This window comes from Mercenaria mercenaria, unplaced genomic scaffold (assembly GCF_021730395.1).
Source record: "Mercenaria mercenaria strain notata unplaced genomic scaffold, MADL_Memer_1 contig_3358, whole genome shotgun sequence".
Classification (NCBI taxonomy): Eukaryota; Metazoa; Mollusca; class Bivalvia; order Venerida; family Veneridae; genus Mercenaria; species Mercenaria mercenaria.
This window is the reverse complement of record NW_026461487.1, coordinates 12,814-33,141: the sequence shown is the minus strand read 5'-3', so window position 1 is coordinate 33,141 and position 20,328 is coordinate 12,814. Positions and strand designations below refer to the sequence as shown.

Here is a 20,328-nt window from a genome sequence, read left to right as displayed (position 1 = left end):
AAGAACATGGCCAACATATCGATCATAGCCACTTAATAAATATTGATATTTGTCATGTGACAATTTTTATTGCACAATCCTTTTATACCCATTTACTTCTAAACAGCTGACCGCCTTTATTTATTTTAAGAAATAATCAAGCTTGATACTGTCGGTATAAGTCTCCCCCGTTCTTAATACACAGGGGAAAATGTGACAACATAATTATTTAGTATGAGTATTTGAAGTTGATTGTGCTATATGTTGGACTTGCATTTTCTGCTATTATTATCGGTATTATTTAAAAGTGATGAACAACCGGCTAATTTAGTAAACAATGTTATATTTAGACAGAGATTTGAATATGAATAATACAACTGAATTCCTGCATATTTTGAATGTATGTTATACCGAAGTGAATGTAAGGTTTTATTATACCAGAATGACCTGTCATTTCAAAATCACCCACGTCTCTATTTCTTGAATCAATTTATTTGAACCGGAACATGCTTCGTGATCTTCTTTTTGCAATTTACTTTCGCCATAAGTGACATTTTAAAAGTATTTTCAAGATGAATAGTTTCAATGTAAATAAGTTAAACTACGTGGCCGTGACCACAGTTAAAATGTGCGTATGACGTCAACTAAGTTATGAGTCATGGAGTCAGCATTTAAAACTACGGTTGTTTATCGGATCTCAACTGATTAACCCCGTATCATGCAACAGTATGCTTATTTTTATAGTCAGGTGCGTTTTACAGGAGAATAAAACCGCATCCCATTGCTATGCTACTTCCATTGGATAAGTTTCTGAAAACTGGATCTGCCCCCCCCCCCCCCCCCACCCCCCTCGACCGTGATTCGCATATTTTTCATCTGAAATAAAAGTTGTGAATACTCTTTTCATGCAGATATTGTTTGTGATATCTTTAACAGAGTGATATTTTGGGTAATATTTAAATCTTTCGATTACAGAAAGTTTGATATACATTGGGACATTTCATTGTCAAAGTGGTGTCATTTTTACAATGCATAGAGACAAGTGATCAAAATACTTACACACTACATTAATGGGATGTAAAGATAACAAAAATATAAAATGATGTAGTTCTAAAGCTATTACTTCTGCCGAAGGGTCTAGCGGCCCAAGTGCAGCGCTTTCGGTATACACATTTTAGTAATGATTTAATATTTCACACTAATCACGTGACGCATGTCTTGAACACACTTTAACACTAGAGTCTATATCGGCAGACAAAAGTAATCTCCTTAAATGCGCATTTGAATTTAGATTTCATTTTCCATGTCGCTAAATTGGTATTTTTCATAAATAATGTAGCCATATAGTTTACAAACCAAAACATCTGAACTACGTATAAGAGGGTCGACGATTTCCTAACGCTGAATTTTGAATAAATGGAAAATTCCATTCCATATTCTTTATTGTTATTATTATAAAAAAAAATATCCTAACTGTAAGTGCACAGTGAGACATAACAGTACTGGCTTCCAGATCGAAAGGCAACAGAAAAGAGAAAGTTTGATTGTACAGTTTTAATGTATCACGAAATTGCTGCTATATTTTGAAACTTAATTACGAAACGCATGAGGCTTAGTTGTTTATGTACTAATATTTTACACCGAAAATTAAATAGCATTTGTAACGCTTTACTCAAGGTAAACCGCTTTAATTAGGTTTATCTACCTTTGTGTTTTGGTAATGACATCAAGAACATTTTTATTCCGGTGAAAGCCGGTGTTCGATTCTAGACTCGGACACTTTTTTTTTCGTGAATGGACATTTTCAAACTAATTTAGAAACAAGACCTCATATTCCATCCATGTTCAAACTGTGACCAAACTTTTAAAGAAAGCTCACGTTTAAGCCAAAATGAGCAGGCAAGTGCTTTTAAAACGCGTTTCATACTCAGCTGAAAAAAAATACAGATACCCACCACACTCCCTCCTGCAAAAAAATAAAAATAAATAATACCTAGAATAGCCACCAGACTGGTAATATATATATTTCTATATTTTTCCCCTTTTTATCGAATTCATTTTCACGGAGACAAAAGCAAGCCTATTTTAGACATTTTCATAGAGGAATGATGTTAAGATTATCAGTCTAGTACAATCCGAAATGCTCTTAGAGAGATGACTGGCACCTACGGCTATTAGATTACCCATTGATAATTTGGTACATCATGCTAGTGGTCAAATGTTACACTACTGATCCTACATCTGTTTATTTAACTGATTTTTAAATTGTGATAACTGAAGAACCGTTCTCATCTAGAATAAACCATTTTTCTACCTTTGAAATCTTGATGGGTCCCTTTGCCAAATATTTCATTTACAATGATATGTTTATTTTATTTAAAGGATTATTATAACCAATTAAATTCTGAGCCTGAAGAATTGATCTTACGGTTTCATACAGCATGTCATTATCAAAAGCAGACTGAAAAAGATATGTTGCTGTCAAGTTTATTCCAATGATAAAGAAATTGTTTTATCTAATATGTGGCAAAAAAAAACACAACTAAATATAAAACTTTCAGAAGTGTTAATAAAACCGAGTTTTGTTGTCCTAATAAATTATGTAAGAATTGACACAAGCATTTTATACTGAGTAGTCTAAACTCATGCATATAAACAAATTTATGAGAAAGCTGTATCATAATTTAAATAAACACACAAGTGTCAACTAAACTTATTTCTATTCAGTGACCAGAACCGTATCGCAGTCACTGCTGTACCAAACAAATAAGAGGTTTTATTTTCTTAATAATAGTGATAAAAAACTATTTAAGGTTGATGCATATATGGAAGGCTGATACGATACACAATTCTAATTGCCAGATATCTAGTGGTAATAGCTCTAGATATCTGACAATATCATAATAAATGCGAACATTTCAAATATCTTATGTTTAATGCTAAAAGATAATGCTAATTGTCCACTGGTTTTAAAAAATAAAGCTCTGCATTATGTCTTTTGAGTCTGATTTGAAGCACTTGCATGTCAAGCCAACATCGGACATGTAAGCATTCAGCTTGGTTTGGACGGCCGGTACGCCATGCTAATTGCTTAATGTCAATTTTAATGTTAAATGCTAATATTTTTATTGTAAATACCAAATTAAAGGGCAGGGACATAATGTTAACCTCCTTATTCTATATATTTTATGCCAAATAGCAAATGATTACTGTATTTAGAGTATATAGAATTTTTGGCGTTAAACTGAAGCATTTGGTATTTTTTGTTTGCCAACTGATATAATGAACAAGCATTTTCTTTTATCAACTAAATAGTTCATAAAGTGGTCTAATAAGACAAGATAATCAGCGCTTTCAAATAATATATTACTTTATAGTATACATAAATCTTCATTCCCTCCAAGTTCTCTCTATACAGGGGATTAATTGAACAAATGTACATGGTCTCAGGTATTAGGTATGGATATAAAATTTTATTTCAGGTAAAGGACATTGGACAGCTGAGAATGTGGTGTGGACAGCTGAAATGGGACGACTGAAATTGGACAGCTGACATTGTGGTTGAAAGAGATGAGGTTGTGGTGAGGACAGCTGAGACTGTGGTGTGGACAACTGATATTGTGAGGTGCAGAGATGATATTGTGGTCTGATGGTTTGAAGTAACAGAGGTATAAAGCATGTATTATATTATTTCATTTCATAAGTTTGACTATACAAATAAAATGTTTTATACTAACCCTGATTTCAACAACATTTAAATCTTATGTAAATACTCTGATACAATTCGCCCATGTCATTTGACTCAATCATAATACCTAATTGACCTAATTGAAAATTTTATTTAAAGACATGGCACAGGAATAGGTAGTAACTAAAACCTTAAAAAACAGTGTTAAATAGTTCTGTCTGATATTAAATTGATAATAACAATTATCATTTAAAGGTAAATTTAGAAAATTAACACTTTTTCAAGAGAAACAAAGTTTACTCAAATTTAAAGATATGACTGACTCAAGAAATTAGAACATCTAAAACAAATCAATTGTCCATACTAATTATGTTAAGAAACTTAAGGATAACTAATAAAGCGGTTCACAGTGTCACTGTCAGTACAGTTGGTTTTTGAGTATATTCAATTTGACAGAATTAACAAAATTATATGTATTTCATATTTGGAGTTTTGAATGCTGCCTTTTTAACATTATTATGTAAAATATTCTATTCAGGTTAATACCTGTTAACATATATGGGTCGTTCCATTTTAAAACCTGTGTTAGTCATATGATACAATTATTGCAGATTAAATACTTTAAAATCTTCTAATTCAGTGTATTACTGCTTCTACGAGAGGTGTTCAAATATGAAGGCAACTTATCAAGCAATGCCAAAATAATTCATCAAAATACTCACCAAATGCAAAGTTTCAGTCTTTTAATCTATATTCATAAAATTTTCGAGGTATACTGTTCAGACCCTGGCCAAACCGAGATTTTTGCACGTCTGATATTTTTTCCAGAAAGGTGTATTTTGAGCCTCGGAAATAGGAAAAAGACACAAGGGACAAGATCTGGCGAATAAGGAGGGTGAGGAAGCTCGATAACTTTTTCCTGTTTCAAATATTCGCATACAATTGCCGCTTTGTGTGATGAAGCATTGCTATGCAGCAACGTGACACCATGAAGACAAGTTGCTTGTTGACGGTTTGTGAAATATTTCTTCATTTTATGAAGAATATTGCCTTAGTAAAACTTGGCATTTACAGATTCACCTTTCTGTATAGCAATTTGAAAAGCAGGACCTTGATTTGTAACGAAAATTACAAACATTACTTTTTCGTTGTTTATGGCGCGTTTTGCTATGCAAGGTGTTTGGCTTCCTTTAGTTTTTAAATCACGTCTAACATTTAGCTATATGCCTAGTTGTAAATCTTGCATCTGTAGTACATTGCTGCAGCAATCAGATCCTTTACTTTTCTCAACTATTTTTGGCGAAGTTGCAGTTTTTGACGGCGTGCATGAGGTGCACCTTTTACTGAATCTTTACCACTAAGTCTTTTAAATTTCTTCGTGTGGTGGATGAAAAAGAAAGTTCATCATTCCAACCACATGAGATATTTGACTTATTATATTTTTCGCCTGTATACCCAGAACACAGTGGTTATTGATATAGGCACGTATTTGGTCAGTGAAACCGTGCCCGCCCGCTTAGCTCAGTAGGTACAGCGTTAGTCTACGGATCGCGGGGTCGTGAATTCAATCCTCGGGCGGGGCGTATGTTCTCCGTGAATATTTGATAAACGACATAATGATTATGTCTGCAATCACTAGTCCTCCACCACTGATTCATGTCGGGAAGTTGGCAGCTACATGCGGAGAACACGTTTGTACTGGTAAAGAATCCAGGAACACCGGTTAGTAAAACTGCCCGTCGTTCTATGACTGAAATACTGTATAAAAACGGCTTTAACCCCCCCCCAAAAAAATAAAAAAATTCACAACCATTTTAGATTTAGTGTACACATGTAGATAGTGATAATCGAGCTTTTGTCAAAGCTAGACTGAACAGATTTGAATATCTATTGTATCGATGGAGAGTTTTCACAACCCTCTATGCGATACAAGTACCCTTTTTTGTGCAAATTGTAGTTAAAAGCGAGATATTGGCCTAGTTGCATTCATAAAACTAAAAACTATTATATTGTTACTTAGTAGAACAAAGCTAATTCTATGATATTTTACATTTAAATGTTTTATGTGTACTCATGACAATTGTGATCAAAATCACAAGTGAACAATGATGACAAACATATTTTATTCAGTTAGATGTTTCAGTCTACTAATAATGAATTGTATGATGTTATAGAGATAAACAATATTTATGGCATAAATGACAACTAATATTCAGTAAGTATTGAAAGAATAAAATGCTCCCAATGCTAATCACATAATTAATCAAACCGTAAAGAAAAGCGATTTGTATATTAAAATTAAGATCGATCTTTTGTTTGACTTAGATACAGCTTTTGATGTAAATTAAGAAAGGAGCTCAAACCAGACTAAGTCTATTGATGAATTGAATGAAGAAAATGAAAAACGTTCCAGTAAAACAACCGAACCTAGAGTATTTTAATTTTGAATGAATACTGAAATCACAGGCATGCCTCTTGATGACATTGTAATGGAAGTTTATTATGATTTAATAAGATTGAATGTAGGAGTAAATAACATTAAGAAAGTCATTTCAAAAGTGTTAAAATTAGTAAATGTTAAAACAAGCAATGTTCCATCTGAATGGATTGTCAGAAATTAACCAAAAAGCAGTTGAGTTAAGTTATGATTAAAAGTGAAAATTCAAAAATACATCCGGATGCAACTACAGAAAAGGGAAGATAGTTTTATTGTGTAGTGATATCTGGGAGTGAAAACGTTAAGAGACGAGTCTGATGCAAAATCTGAGACATGTTAATGTAACCAGTGATAAGTCAAGTCAGTGATAAATCAGTTTACCCTTTTTTGTTTGTTTGTATTTTTGGGGGTTTTTGGCTGTTTTTTTTTTATTATCATTATTTTATTTCTTTTTCTTTTCAAAAGGTAAAGGACTCAATGACTAATAGATGTGCAAGCAAGAGCAGAAACAAGATACTATCAACAGAAAACAATATAACAATAAGTTCTTATAGTGTTCTGTTCATTCTGTGTTACAATACCGAGGCATATATGAAAAAGAAATCATTGTAATAGCAATAGAAAATGGTGAAAATTATAAAATAGACATATCTACTGTAAATTGTATAAAGGGTACATCAAAGATTTTTCTCAAAGATGGTACAGGAGTTCCAAAATTGGCAACAGCTTATATTAAAAGTAAGGGATTTGAGAGAGCACCTATTGACAATATTCGGGGTAGTCGCTTCAACATCTTTTTTTCAATGCTTTAGTTATTTTTTCGCTTAGATTTATTATCTGCACTAAACAAAACTCCATTCAGAAGATTATAGTCGAAGGTTTAAACAATTAGTTAATCATTAACATGGACTGTCCAAAGTGATAACTAAACCTTACATGAAAAAGACAATAAAAATGATTATAGTTCTTTTCAAATGGCTTCATTTTATCAAAGGTTGATTGATGTTTTATTTATTGGAGTAAATGGTCCGAGCTAGAAGAAGGATAACCATTTTTAACAAAGTGACCGCCAACGGAATGTGATGTATGCATTTCAAATGAACTTCTTTTAGTGGTAGTAATTACCTTTTTCCTAAGCAATGTTGTTATTAGATTTTCAAAAGTTTTATTTAACAAGGGTAAAGAATACCTTTGCAGATTACGTAGATGGTGGCAAATTTAAAAACAGTTCAGAAATTGTCATTAAAGAATCTAAAGTTTGTCAAAATATGATATTACAGTTGAGAAGCGTATGAAAAAATTGGATTCATGACTCAATAAGGCACAAACTATGTCATAGAAAATCTAGAAGCAAAGCTAATTTATCACAATAATAAAAAAGAAACGTGAAATGAAAAAAAAATACCGAAATACAAAATTCAATATCATATCAACGAACTGCAGTAAAGACAATCAATCAGATAACAGAAAATAAATTTATGAGGCCTCTATCAACAATTAATGAAAGTGAAAGACAAAACTTAACAGTGAAGGAAGAAAAAGTACAAAGGCAATAAAACTACATTGCGCATGGTATAACAAATGGTGAACAAGAAGTAGAGAAATTAGATACTATTCGAAACTAAAAAGAATAGCTAAATTATTCAAAGACATAAATCAACAATTCAATTTATAGGGCTCTATATTTCTGCAGAATAAAAGCTTAACTCAGTTTAGCAAGGCTTAAAAGGTGCTTAGTGTTGATAAAGTGAAAAATGATATACATCTATTACATCTCTTAAAGAAGAAAGACTCACAATCATAAATATCTGATCCTGTGGAATGTATATGAAAACGTATTTAACACGTTTGCACAGAGGAAAATTGAACTGATAAGGTTTTATTCAGGCAAAATTCTGTCTTAAATATGAAGATCATAGTGTGTTTGAAGTAAACACAGACGAGGTATGTGAGTACCCAAGGGTTATAAACTTACATTCAGATAACTAAAAAAAGCAACGAAACATCAACAATTCTCAAAAGCTACGAGTAAATGTATGGCAATAAAGTAGCCAATGTGTAAAAATAAAGTTATATCGTTTATCTATAGGAGTAACATATTCAAACCAAACTTTAAGAGCATTAAATCAACGATTATTTAAAGAAGCATCATTTCTTTGTGAATTATACTTTGCATATCTTTGATGTGTTTATTTAGTGAGTGTTATTATATTCACTTTCAGATTTTCATTGGTACGATTTTTGACATAGGTTTGAATAGCTGACAACCATGGTAAAAAAATTATTAACCCTTACCGGGCCAAATGTCTGTAATGATCGTATCCATTTTACAATTTGGTTAGTACAATTAACTGAAAGGGATACATACCAAAAAGAAACTGACTGAATGTAAACAAGGCAAATCTTGATCAGTCTGCACGAATGTGCAGGCTGATCATGATGTACACTTGTCTCAAAGGCAGTATAAATCTTATCCAGCATGATAAGGTTTACATCCGTTGTTTTACTACCTCCCTTTTGGCTCTGGATTTTACAGTTACATTTAAAGCATTGAACAATGTGCTTTTCTAACCATTTAATAATGCTAATGAGTGGTTTTCAAAATAAAGAAGCTTCAATTCAGGTCAGTTTTCGAAAAGGTTTTGGGGCAAATTGTATTCAAATTAATTTATTCAATGAATGTCTGCAAGTTCAGCTGAATGGCTCTATCAGTTTTATATTAAATTGTATAGCTAATTGTGTCCCATGTGCACCCAAGAAAGCGTGACATTTTACATGAAGGGTAGCTTTCATCTTTGTTTTATTTTTTTCAAACAAAGCTTTATTGTAAAGGTCTTTTTTTATGTAACCTAAACTCTGCACATTTAAAGCAAAATACATTTTAGCAGAATATTAAAAAAAAATCTAAATGTAAATGTCAACACTACAATTTCCTAAACCCATTGCTTTTCAAACGATCTTATGTTTTTACAAGATCTTAATAAATTTCAGATTGATATGACATTGTTTGCTAAATTAACTTTATCAGTAACTTGATGAAGTCTTTACTCCCTAAAATGTCATCTTTGCACCTTTTCAGTAGTTAAGTGTCAGATTTATCTTTTCTTGAAATGAGATGGTATCTCATATTATTTGCCCTTGAAAAGGAGTTACAATTGACATAAAAGCAAGTTTCAACTTCACATACAAAGGATTGTTATACATTCACAAAGCCAAAGCTGATGATCACATTGCACCCTTTAAAACATTCATAATTTACTTTAACATTATTTGAATATGTGATGGCAGTTCTATATTCTAAGCAACCTGTACTCAAAATTTATGTATAACTTGATGATTTAGCATTATGTTAGAAAGCTGGACAGTTTCGAAATTTTGCCGTTGTTGTCAATTTTCAAGTTCAAAAGTTGTAACATCAATTTTATTGTTTCTGAAGCTGTTTTCTATACAAACATATGTTAATGTTCACTTGTGGCTATTTTGTAGTTGAAAGAATTTTATTTACTGTTAATTATTCCTCCAACACGAGATTAACAAGATGGTCTCCGTTGATCCGTCGATTGCATGTCCGCTCTGATTCTCCTAAATCCCTTGGAGGATTTTCATAAAACGTAAATTAACTGATTATTTCATCAAGACAATGTGCAGAACCTATGAGTTAGCCATGTCGGCTAAATGTCAAGGTCACAACTCAATGTCAAATGTCTGAGCCTTCCATTTCGTGTCCGCTTTGTATCTCATAAACCCTTTGGAGAATAATCATGAAACTTGGATCATTAGCACTCACATTTGAACAATTTTTGAACATTTTTTCGCAGATTTGTTTTTAAATTGTTATGGAAGAGATCTCCAGATGCACAGACACACATTATTACTGCATAAAGTAATACATCACGCTATCTAGCTATGTCTTTAAAGACCTTTTCGGCGTAAATGTATATGTATGCGACTGCAAACACGTATTATGTACTTCGGTCAAACTAAGGGGTTTTCTCAAACATATTTTAGATAATATATTACTATACTAATTCTCATAGTTGGCATATCCGAGTTTGTTTTTTTTTTTTTTTTGTTTTTTTTTTTGTTATAGTTGGGTTCACGTCTCTGCGACACAATATAGGTTGTACGGCGATATTTCAGCTTTGATGGTGGAGGAATACGTCTCCGTGTATTATTTCATCATGTGCACAAGTTTACAGAAGGACTGAATATATGATCGTAAAAATGGATGACAAGTACTAAATGTTCAACGTGTGTAGATAAAAGAGAAACGAATCTGATTAAAAATTGTCATCCCAGGCTCTTCTGATTTCCTACATTTTAATAAATCGTCTCCTTATTGTTGAATTGGAACAGAACTGCCGCCACCAGCGATTTTATGTTTTGTATTTGAGAACCCGTGAGACATACAATATTAGTTGTTTGTCCGTCCTTCACAATACCTTTCGGTTTCATCGTCTTTCACTGTTCTCATTCAATTCAAACATAAAATTATTTCAATCTTTAACATCAGGTAAGCATGCATCCTTTCTCTACACAACGAATAATTTTGTATTTTAAGTATTTGAAGTTAATTATTTAGAAATAAAGAAATCTGACAAATAATATAATAATCAATTTCGTCAAGCTTCTACGCAATTATCTCCCTTAACTATATGGAGATATTTCGTAAGTTGAAGGAAAGCAGTTTGATAGCTCTTAAAAATAGTCAAAATAAGAAAACTCATATTTGAAAAAAATATTTCTTCGTACTGTAAACAGGAACAGTTGATATATTGGGTTGAAATCTATACTTTCCTCTGTTGTTTTTACCCAGACATCTCTTTCAGCTCATTTTCCTTCAGCTTGAAAAATGCACAAAATTCCACTTTAATATTCAAGCCATTTTCGTTATCTTGGCACGGCGGAGATGGGTGTAGACTTGATGTCAGACTTTTATTACGTGCGTGCCGAAAAGGTCTAATACGGATAATCATTTTTTTTTTCTTTGCTCAGTTGTTCTATGCACATTATATGACTCCGGGAGCTCCAATTATACAAAACTATCAATTCGGATACTGCTGCTTTATTTCTAGATATACATCTATCTATTTTAGACGATTATACACGTACCATGACAAGAGTTATGATTTTAATTTTAGTATATTAAAGGTACCCTATTGGAATGGAAATTTTTCACTAGTAACCTCTTACAGGAAGACAATTTCTCCTTATGATTTTAGAGAAAAGAACAACACGACAAAAGCTATTGCATTTGTAAAGTAGAGAATGCCGGTTTTGTACGAAATCATACATGAGCTTCGCCATGAGAAAGCCAACATAGTGGCTTTTCGACCAGTATAGATCCAGACCAGGCTACGCATCCGCAAAGATTCAGACATGACTGCGCGGTATCAATGTATAACGTCAGTAATGTATCTAATCGCTCATAACATAATGATCTCCCTTTTCAGAACATATTTATTTTATATGTATTAAATCCCTCGTAATATAATGATTTCTTTTTTCAGCAGATATCTATTCTATAAAATAGTAAAGATATCTCATTATAAGATATCAATATTATACCAAGCTTGCTCTTAGTTTCAAAATACGTAAGACTTTGATGTATTTTCGGTTTATAAATAAATCAACTTCGGTTCTAATTCTAAGTGAGAGAAACGTTTTGCAAAATTTATATAAAATAGCATGATATAGAGCAGCAGAACTAACCTTTGAAGTACCAACACCTTGCTGTTTTCTTTTATTGCCGCCTTCAGTACTGCTGTGCTCACTGTTTGCCCCAGTTTCCCTTTCTTCCTCTTTATCCTTAAAAACCGATTTGAAGCAATAATAATTATGTTGTCCATAACAGAAGTCGCAGAGTTGTTTTTATATTGTTATAGAAGAAAATTTACGTTGGGCATTCTCCAAATGTATAGGCAAATATTATTACTGCATTTAGTAAAACATCACATTAACAAGATATGATTTTCATATGGAGAGAAATTGATCGATGCATACTGTTTATCCCCGGGATCCCCAGTTATACAAAACAAACAACTCAGATACGGCTGCTTTTGTTTCTAGATTTAAATCTATCTATTGCAGACAATTTTACAAGTATCGAAATTTATGTCAAAAGTGATGATTTCAATTTAAGCAATCTTAATTTTCCCAATTTGAATGCGAATAATCTACATATTACATCTAATAAGAAAATGAGTTTTCCTAATGAATATGTGGAAAGCAAAACAACAAGATAGAACAAATGCATTTGTAATCTAGAGAAGTCGAGTTTTTGTAAGATGAGAGTCGATTCTATAAGTATAACATCTGTAATGTATTTATTCACTCATAATATTATAAGATTCTTCCACTGGTTATAGGTGCAGATGGGAATTTCCGGCCTCGAGTGTAACTGTTTAGGCGGTAACGAGGTTCCTACCGAGTTAACACCTAAACAGTTACCCGAGAGCCGGATATTCCAATCTGCACCTATAACCAGTGACATAATATTTTTCTTGCATACCGATATCAAGATATAATTATAAAAATAAAGTCAGTCAAACGGCTTTCTTTTTACAACTATTTCTTACAACAGCGTTTTAAAACAAAGCGCGGGAAACCAACGTCCTTAAACAGAAATCCGTCATGACGGTTCAAAGACAAATAACAATGTTTAGTTCCGGTTTTGTTTTATCAGTAACAGCGTAACGTTATAGATTTTTGATGAAATAACGTGGTTTGAATCGAGAAATATACTATCAGGAAAGAATGGAACTGTCAACGTATTGGATTTTTATTCCGTTTTTCGAAATAAAATATAAATAACTACATAAATCTTCTACATATATGTATTTCGTAATACGTGATTTAAAGCACGAAAATCATCTTACACACCGGGGGTGTAAGATGGATTTTTCTAGCACCGGTAAAAGTTCCGGAAATCCCCGTCTGGTATGCAAGAAAATGATTTCCTTTTTCAATGCTAAGCAATTAAATAAAATAGTAAATATATTTTAAGTTTCCAAAAACATTAGAACCTGTTGTAATTTCGGTAGAGTAAATAAATCAACTTCGTTTTATTTTCACCTTGAAATATCAAAGTAGCAAAAATGTTTTGCAGAATTAATACAAAATTGCGTGATATAGAGCAGTAGAACTAACCTTTGAAGTACCAACATCTTGCTGTTTTGTTTCATTGCCGCCTTCAGCACCGCTTTGCTCACCGTTTGTCCCAAATTCCCTTTCTTCCCCTCTATCCTTAAAAACGACTTGAAGTAATAGTAGCTATGTTGTCCATAACAGAAGTAACATTATCTTCTCACTATAATAATCGCTTTCTATCGATGATTTGTTTATGTATTGTTATGGAAAAGAGTTTACCTTCAAGTTGGGCTTTTCTCCAGATGTACAGGCAAACATTATAACTGCATTTAGTAATACATCGCGCTATCTATATATGTTTTTAATATGGAAAAAAATCTATGCAAACGATTTATCCCTGGGATCCCCAGTTATACAAAACAAACAACTCGGATAATGCTGCTTTATTTCTAGATTTACATCTATCTGTTGTAGACAATTTTACACGTACCGAAATTTATATCAGGAGTGATGATTTAAATTTTAGTAATGTAAATTTCCCCAACTTAATTGCGAATATTCTACCTGTTACATCTTATCAGATAATGATATTTCCTAATGAATTTGCGGAAAGCAGAACAACAAGATAAAACAATAATTGCATTTGTAAAGTAGAAAAGTCCCGTAAGATGAGACACATTTCTATCAAAGTAAAACGTCTGTAATGTATTTAATCGCTCATAATATAACGATATCCTTTTTCAAGCACATATATGTTATATAAAACAGTAAAGATATCTCATTATAAGAGATCATATATTATACCAAGCGTTTTCTTAGTTTCCAAATACATTAGAACCTGCTGTATTTTCGGTCTGTATATGAATCAACTTCGGTTTGAATTCACCTGGAATCGCAATTAGAAATATCAAAGTGACAACAATATTTTGCAAAATTAATACAAAATTTCATGATGAAGAGCAGCAGAACTAACCTTTGAAGCACCAACATCTTGCTGTTTTCTTTCATTGCCGCCTTCATTAAGGCTTTGCTCACCGTTTGCCCCAATTTCCCTTTCTTCCTCTGTATCCTGTGAAAAAAGACTTGAAGCAATAGTAATTATGTTGTTTATTACAGAAAAAGAATTATCTTCTCACTATAATAATTGTTTTCTATCGCAGATTTGCTTTTATATTGCAATGGAAGAGATTTTACATTGTGCTATGGAAGAGATTTTACATTGGGCTTTTCTCCAGATGTACAGGCAAACAAACAACTCGGATACTGCTGCTTTATTTCTAGATTTACATCTATCTTTTGTAGACAATTTTACACTACCAAAATTTATTTTAAGAGTGATGATTTCAATTTAGGTAATGTAAATACATGTATCCCCAATTTAAATGCGAATATTCTACCTCTTACATCTTATCAGATAATGATTTTTAACTAAAGAACTTGCGGAAAGCAGAACAACAAGATAGAACAATAATTGCATTAGTAAAGTAGAGAAGTGCAGTAAGATGAATCACGTTTCTATCAAAGTATAACGTCTGTAATGTATTTTATCACTCATAATATAACGATATCCTTTTTCAGCACATATATAATATATAAAACAGTAAAGATATTTCATTATAAGAGATCATATATTATACCAAGCGTGTTCTTAGTTTCAAATACATTAGACTCTGCTGTATTTTCGGTCTGTATATAAATAAACTTCGGTTTTAATTCCCCTGGAATCGCAATTAGAAATATCAAAGTAACAGAAATGTTTTGCAAAATTAATACACAATTTCATGATAAAGAGCAGCAAAACTAACCTTTGAAGTACCAACATCTTGCTGTTTTCTTTCATTTCCGCCTTCATTAAGGCTTTGCTCACCGTTTGCCCCAATTTCCCTTTCTTCCTCTGTATCCTGTGAAAAACGACTTGAAGCAATAGTAATTATGTTGTTCATTACAGAAGAAACATTATGTTCTCACTATAATAATTGTTTTCTATCGCAGATTTGCTTTTATATTGCTATGGAAGAGATTTTACACTTGGCTTTTCTCCAGACGACAGGCAAACATTATTACTGCATTTAGTAAAACATCACGTAAACTAGATGTTTTTCATATGGAGAAATATACTGTTTATTCCCGGGAGCTCCAGTTAATTTATACAAAACAAACAACGCGGATAATGCTGCTTTATTTCTAGATTTGCATCTGTCTATTTCAGACAATTTTACACGTACCAAAATTTATAACAAGTGCGATGATTTTAATTTTAGTAATGTAAATTTCCCCCATTTGAATGCGAATATTCTACATCTAACATCTTATAAGATAATATTTTTTCGTGATGATTTTGTGGAAAGCAGAACAAAAAGACAGAAAAAGTGCTTTTGTAAAGTAGAAAAGTAGAAAAGTATAGTTTGTGTGTGTAAGATGAAACATATTTCTATCAAAGTTTAGCGTCTGTAATGTATTTAATCACTCATAATATAATGATTTCCGTTTTCAGCACATATCTATTATATAAAATAGTAAAGATATCTCATTATAGGAGATCTATCTATATTATACAAAGCACGTTGTAAGGTTCTAAATACATTAGACTCTGGTGTATTTTCTGCATTCGTGCTGGACAATATGGAGAGCCAGTCGAGCTCTATAATAATGGAATCTTGTTCAGGATGTCGTAACGATTAACTTTTGCATACGTGCGGAGAGCGTATGCCATATGGAAGGCATATCTGTACGTTTACACTCTAAGGAAATCTTTAGCGGCGCGTTCAATGCTGCCGTCACATCTCCTATGGACCCTTACATTAGATTTTATACAGCCTTAAGGGGCATATAACTGACGATGCGGGAAGGGAGAGTATTACTCACAACCCCGGGTCCCTTTTCCTTTTTGAAAAATAAAAAGAATAAGAAAGGAAGTTGTAACAAAACTAATGATTCTTCTTATAATTTTGTTTGTTTTTACATTAAATACGCAGAAACAAACCGCAAATTCACAATGTATGACCCACGGTCATGTTTACTCATGAAAGGACCATAAAAGACGCGCTAGCATATATTTTTTGACAGGCGGGAGAAAGAAACAATAAACAAATTAATTAAAGCACCGAGAAAAATGTTCGGAATGCTGATTCACTAGTAATTCACGTAAGCACAGGTGTCTTTTATGGTCACAGAGAGACAGTTTTATAAAGGCTGTAAAAAGTCTCCCCGTACATTCAATCAGGGCTGTTATATTTCGATCTTCTCAGATCGTTCAGCACGACTTCTATGTCGTGTTATTGGTACTGTTTAGTTTCTCAACATGACCATTTCGGCCTGGGTGGTTCCAATACTCCCGCTTCCATAGCCTTGGGTATTGTTTAATCACCCCTTGGATATAGTGCCTGCTTTTTAATTTTGTCTTTTGACAGTTCCTGTGACACGCTGGCTCCATAACCTCAGATCCCCTTCCTAAATTCCAGTTTGTTTAGTTCTGCCCATTGTTTTCTCGTTTGGGGCAAACCCTTTATTTTATCTTGGGACCAAACGCCGCTCTTCATGGAATTACACGCCTCAACACGTGTATCATTGAAAGTTCCATGTTGATCGCCGTTTGAATACATCTGCGGATGTCTCTAAATTGTTTTTTTGTACTTTTAGCATGTATAAATGTTGAGTTCTGCTCAACCCGGGGCTAGAAGGCGTGGACGGTAGCATGCATTTCCACTACCGTCCATGAACAGGCTCAATCAAACCGATCCTGCAACATTTTCATTTTTGTTGTGTTGAGCGACCTGTGGAGTTTCCACTTTTTCTATTTTATAAAATAATTTCTAATAATAGTAACTCTAGACAGGATGATTTACATGTTTTTACAAGTTTACTGGGCAATGATATCAATGCTTTGTTATCAATTACATATTCATTATGATTCTATTCAGGAGATGCTTTGTATATTGTTTTGAAATAATATACATTGTACACCTTGATTTCAGTTATGATTTCTAAAGTAGATTGACACATTAAGTCGCCAGTTAATAGTATTATTTTTGCTTGTCATTTTTGCTGGTCAACAGCCTTTTACCGTGCAAAAGTACACAAGCTTAAATGTAGGTAAACGTTTTTTTTTTTATTTCGAATCACTATGAAGACTGCAAAATTGTAGCAAAAACCGTTGGATGGTTAATCCAAACCATTGTTCGACGTTCTACGGAAGTTTCAATAAATAAAATCCATAAAAATTATATGTAATCAAAAGAAATAATAATAACTAATAATAAAAGCCTACCTAGCAATAAACGCTCGTATCAAATGAATTTGTGTAAAATAAAACATAAGAAAAGAATATTGAATGCAAATGTAAAGCACATAAGGCCCGTTTTATCAGAAGATCATTAATATTTCTATCAAATTATTAAGTCTGTGTTTAATATCATCAAGCATAATATCATTATTGTTTACGCCAAATGCAAAACAAGTAAAGATCTGATTATAAGAGATAAATATTATACCAAACATGTTCTAAGGCTGTAAGCGCATTGCACTCTGTATATTATTCAGATTCGATCTCAGTTAAAAAGTAATTCAGTTAGGAATTTCAAAGTAACACAAACATTCTAAATCAAAATAAGATATAACAAGAGCTCGTAGAACACGAAATACACCCCCCCCCCCCCACACCCACCCTTGATGTATTCAGTAATTGCACAAGGAACAGAAATTTGAATGTGTGACGTACTGACTTCTAATCAATAATTATGGGTCATTTACCAATCACAAGTAAATTCTGTACCAAATGTGATCTTAGATCAAAGCATTCTCCAGTTATCTTTGAAAAAATCTTCTACTTTTCTGGGTCAATGTGATATTGATCTTTGACCTACTGACTTCAAAATCAATAGGGATCATATGTTGGTCATGATCAATATCCTTATTACGTTTTGTAAGCCTAGGCCCAATCATTTCTCAAGTTATAGTCCGGAGACTGTGTAATAAAGCATGCTCTAGTTATTTGGGAAAAAAGTTCTACTGTTCTGGGTCAGTGTGATTTTGACCTTCGACCTACTGAACTTAAAATCAATAGGGGTCATTTGCTGGTCATGATCAGTATCCTTACTAAGTTTCGTGATCCTAGGCCCAAGTATTCTCAAGTTAAAATCCGGAAATTGTGTAATTGTTCCGGGTCACTGTGTCCTTGACCTTTGGCCGACTGACCTGAAATCAATAGGGGTCATCAGCTGGCCTATAAACTTTCATGATTCTAGGTCCAATCGTTCTGCAGTTATCATCTGGAATTCGTTTAACTGTTCCGGGTATCTGTGACCTTGACCTTTGAGCAACTGATGTCAAAATCAACAGGGGTATCTGCTGGTTATGACCAACTTCCCTGTCAACTTTCATGATCCTAGGCCCAAGCGTTCTTTAATTATCATGTGGAAACCGTTTAACACTGTGACCTTGACCTATGACCTACTGACCTCAAAAGCAATAGTGGTCATCTGCTGGTCATGGGCAACCTCCCTATCAACTTTCTTGATATTTGGCCAAACTTTCTTCAGTTATTAAACGGAAACCGTTTAACACTGTGACCATGACCTTTGACCTCCTGACCTCAAAATCAATAAGGGTCATTTGCTGGTCATGGCCAACCTCCCTATCAACTTTCATGTTCCTAGGATAAAGCGTTCTTCCGTTATATGGAAACCGTTTAACTGTTCCGGACCACTGTGACCTTCACCTTTGATCTCTTGTCCTCAATATCAATAGGAGTCATATACTGGTCATGACCAAACCACCCCCTTTCAACTTTTACGATCCCAGACCAAAGCGTTCTTGAGTTATCATCCGGAAACCGTTTAACTGTTCCGGGTCACTCTAGCATTGACCTTTGAGCAACTGACCTCAAAATCAAAAGGGTCATCTTCTGGTCATGACCAACCTCCCTATCAACTTTAATGATCCTAGGACCAAGCGTTCTTCAGTTATCATCCGGAAACCAATTGGCCTAAGGATCGACTGACATATAATCTTTAAGACAATTTGAAGCAAATAGTCAATACGTTGTTATAGGAAACAAACTTAGCGCTGGCAGGAATAACCTTTTGTCATTTCTTTACTTCCATCAAACATATTCAGGGAATCGAACATAAAGTTCACCTTCGGAGGTCCATGCTAAGAAAATATTCTCTCCGGATACAACATGGCCGAATTCAGTCAAAATCTAAAACGCGGCAGTTGTTTTAACAGCATATCTGCTGAATTTTGTTTATGGAATGACCTGACTTTAGATATGACCGATGGTATAAAAAATAACCAATAAAAACAAGGTGATTTATAAAATGTATAGATGGGAGAATAAGAGATAACAGAAATAATGACACTTTTTTACATTATGATCAAAACGAATCTTACCATACACGCAGGTTTTAAATGATTCTTGGACCACAGAACAACCAGAAAAGAATAATTGCACTTATAAAACATAGGAGGCCAGTTTTTGTAAAGATGATCTTATAAAGATTATCTTTATTACCCTCCGCCAGAAGGCGGTGGGTTTATTGATATGCTACATTTTTTTCGCGTGTGGGACCCGGAGCAAGTCACGTGACAGGTTTTCGATACTGAGTGTACATATTTTTTATTCGTAGATGTGTGATACACTAATACTTTACTAGTATTTAAATAATAAAAAATATATTTATGTACATATATTTCATCAGTTTTTGAAAATAAGAACTTTTCTCACGTGACACGTTCCGACCATTTTCGTAACACACCGCAAATTACCACGCCTTTCATATAGTACAATTGACTTAGATACAAGAATTTTATATTTTGGTTGTGACGTAGGATTACCACGATTATCGGAGATTTGTAGAATATTGTGTTTTTTTTAATTAAATTGTAACAACGGATTGATGCGTATGATGTCATCAATATCTGTGTACATAACATGTAAACTAATAATCAGCTGTTCAGTGAGATTATAACCTTAGATAGAGGTATGTAAAAGTTGTTGAGTAAATGGAAATGTGTTTACATTACATCTGTATTATTATACCTGATAATACGAGACATATGTTATACCAAACATTTTCTATGTCTTCAATTACGTTGCACTCTGGTATATTTGCTATTGCTATATAATTAGGAATTT

The 20,328-nt window shown here is 33.1% G+C and overlaps 1 protein-coding gene across 1 annotated transcript in view; it reads right to left on the bottom strand.

Annotated features, from left to right (window-relative positions):
* LOC128552990 (cilia- and flagella-associated protein 251-like) overlaps positions 1-20,328 on the bottom strand; it is a 49,540-nt gene that overhangs the window by 18,181 nt on the left and 11,031 nt on the right. The window contains exons 5-8 of the mRNA XM_053534089.1: positions 14,999-15,094; positions 14,167-14,262; positions 13,254-13,349; positions 11,817-11,912 (exon numbers count right to left, since the gene is read on the bottom strand). Coding sequence (XP_053390064.1) covers positions 11,817-11,912; positions 13,254-13,349; positions 14,167-14,262; positions 14,999-15,094 — 384 coding nt within the window. The remainder of the gene's footprint in view (positions 1-11,816; positions 11,913-13,253; positions 13,350-14,166; positions 14,263-14,998; positions 15,095-20,328) is intronic.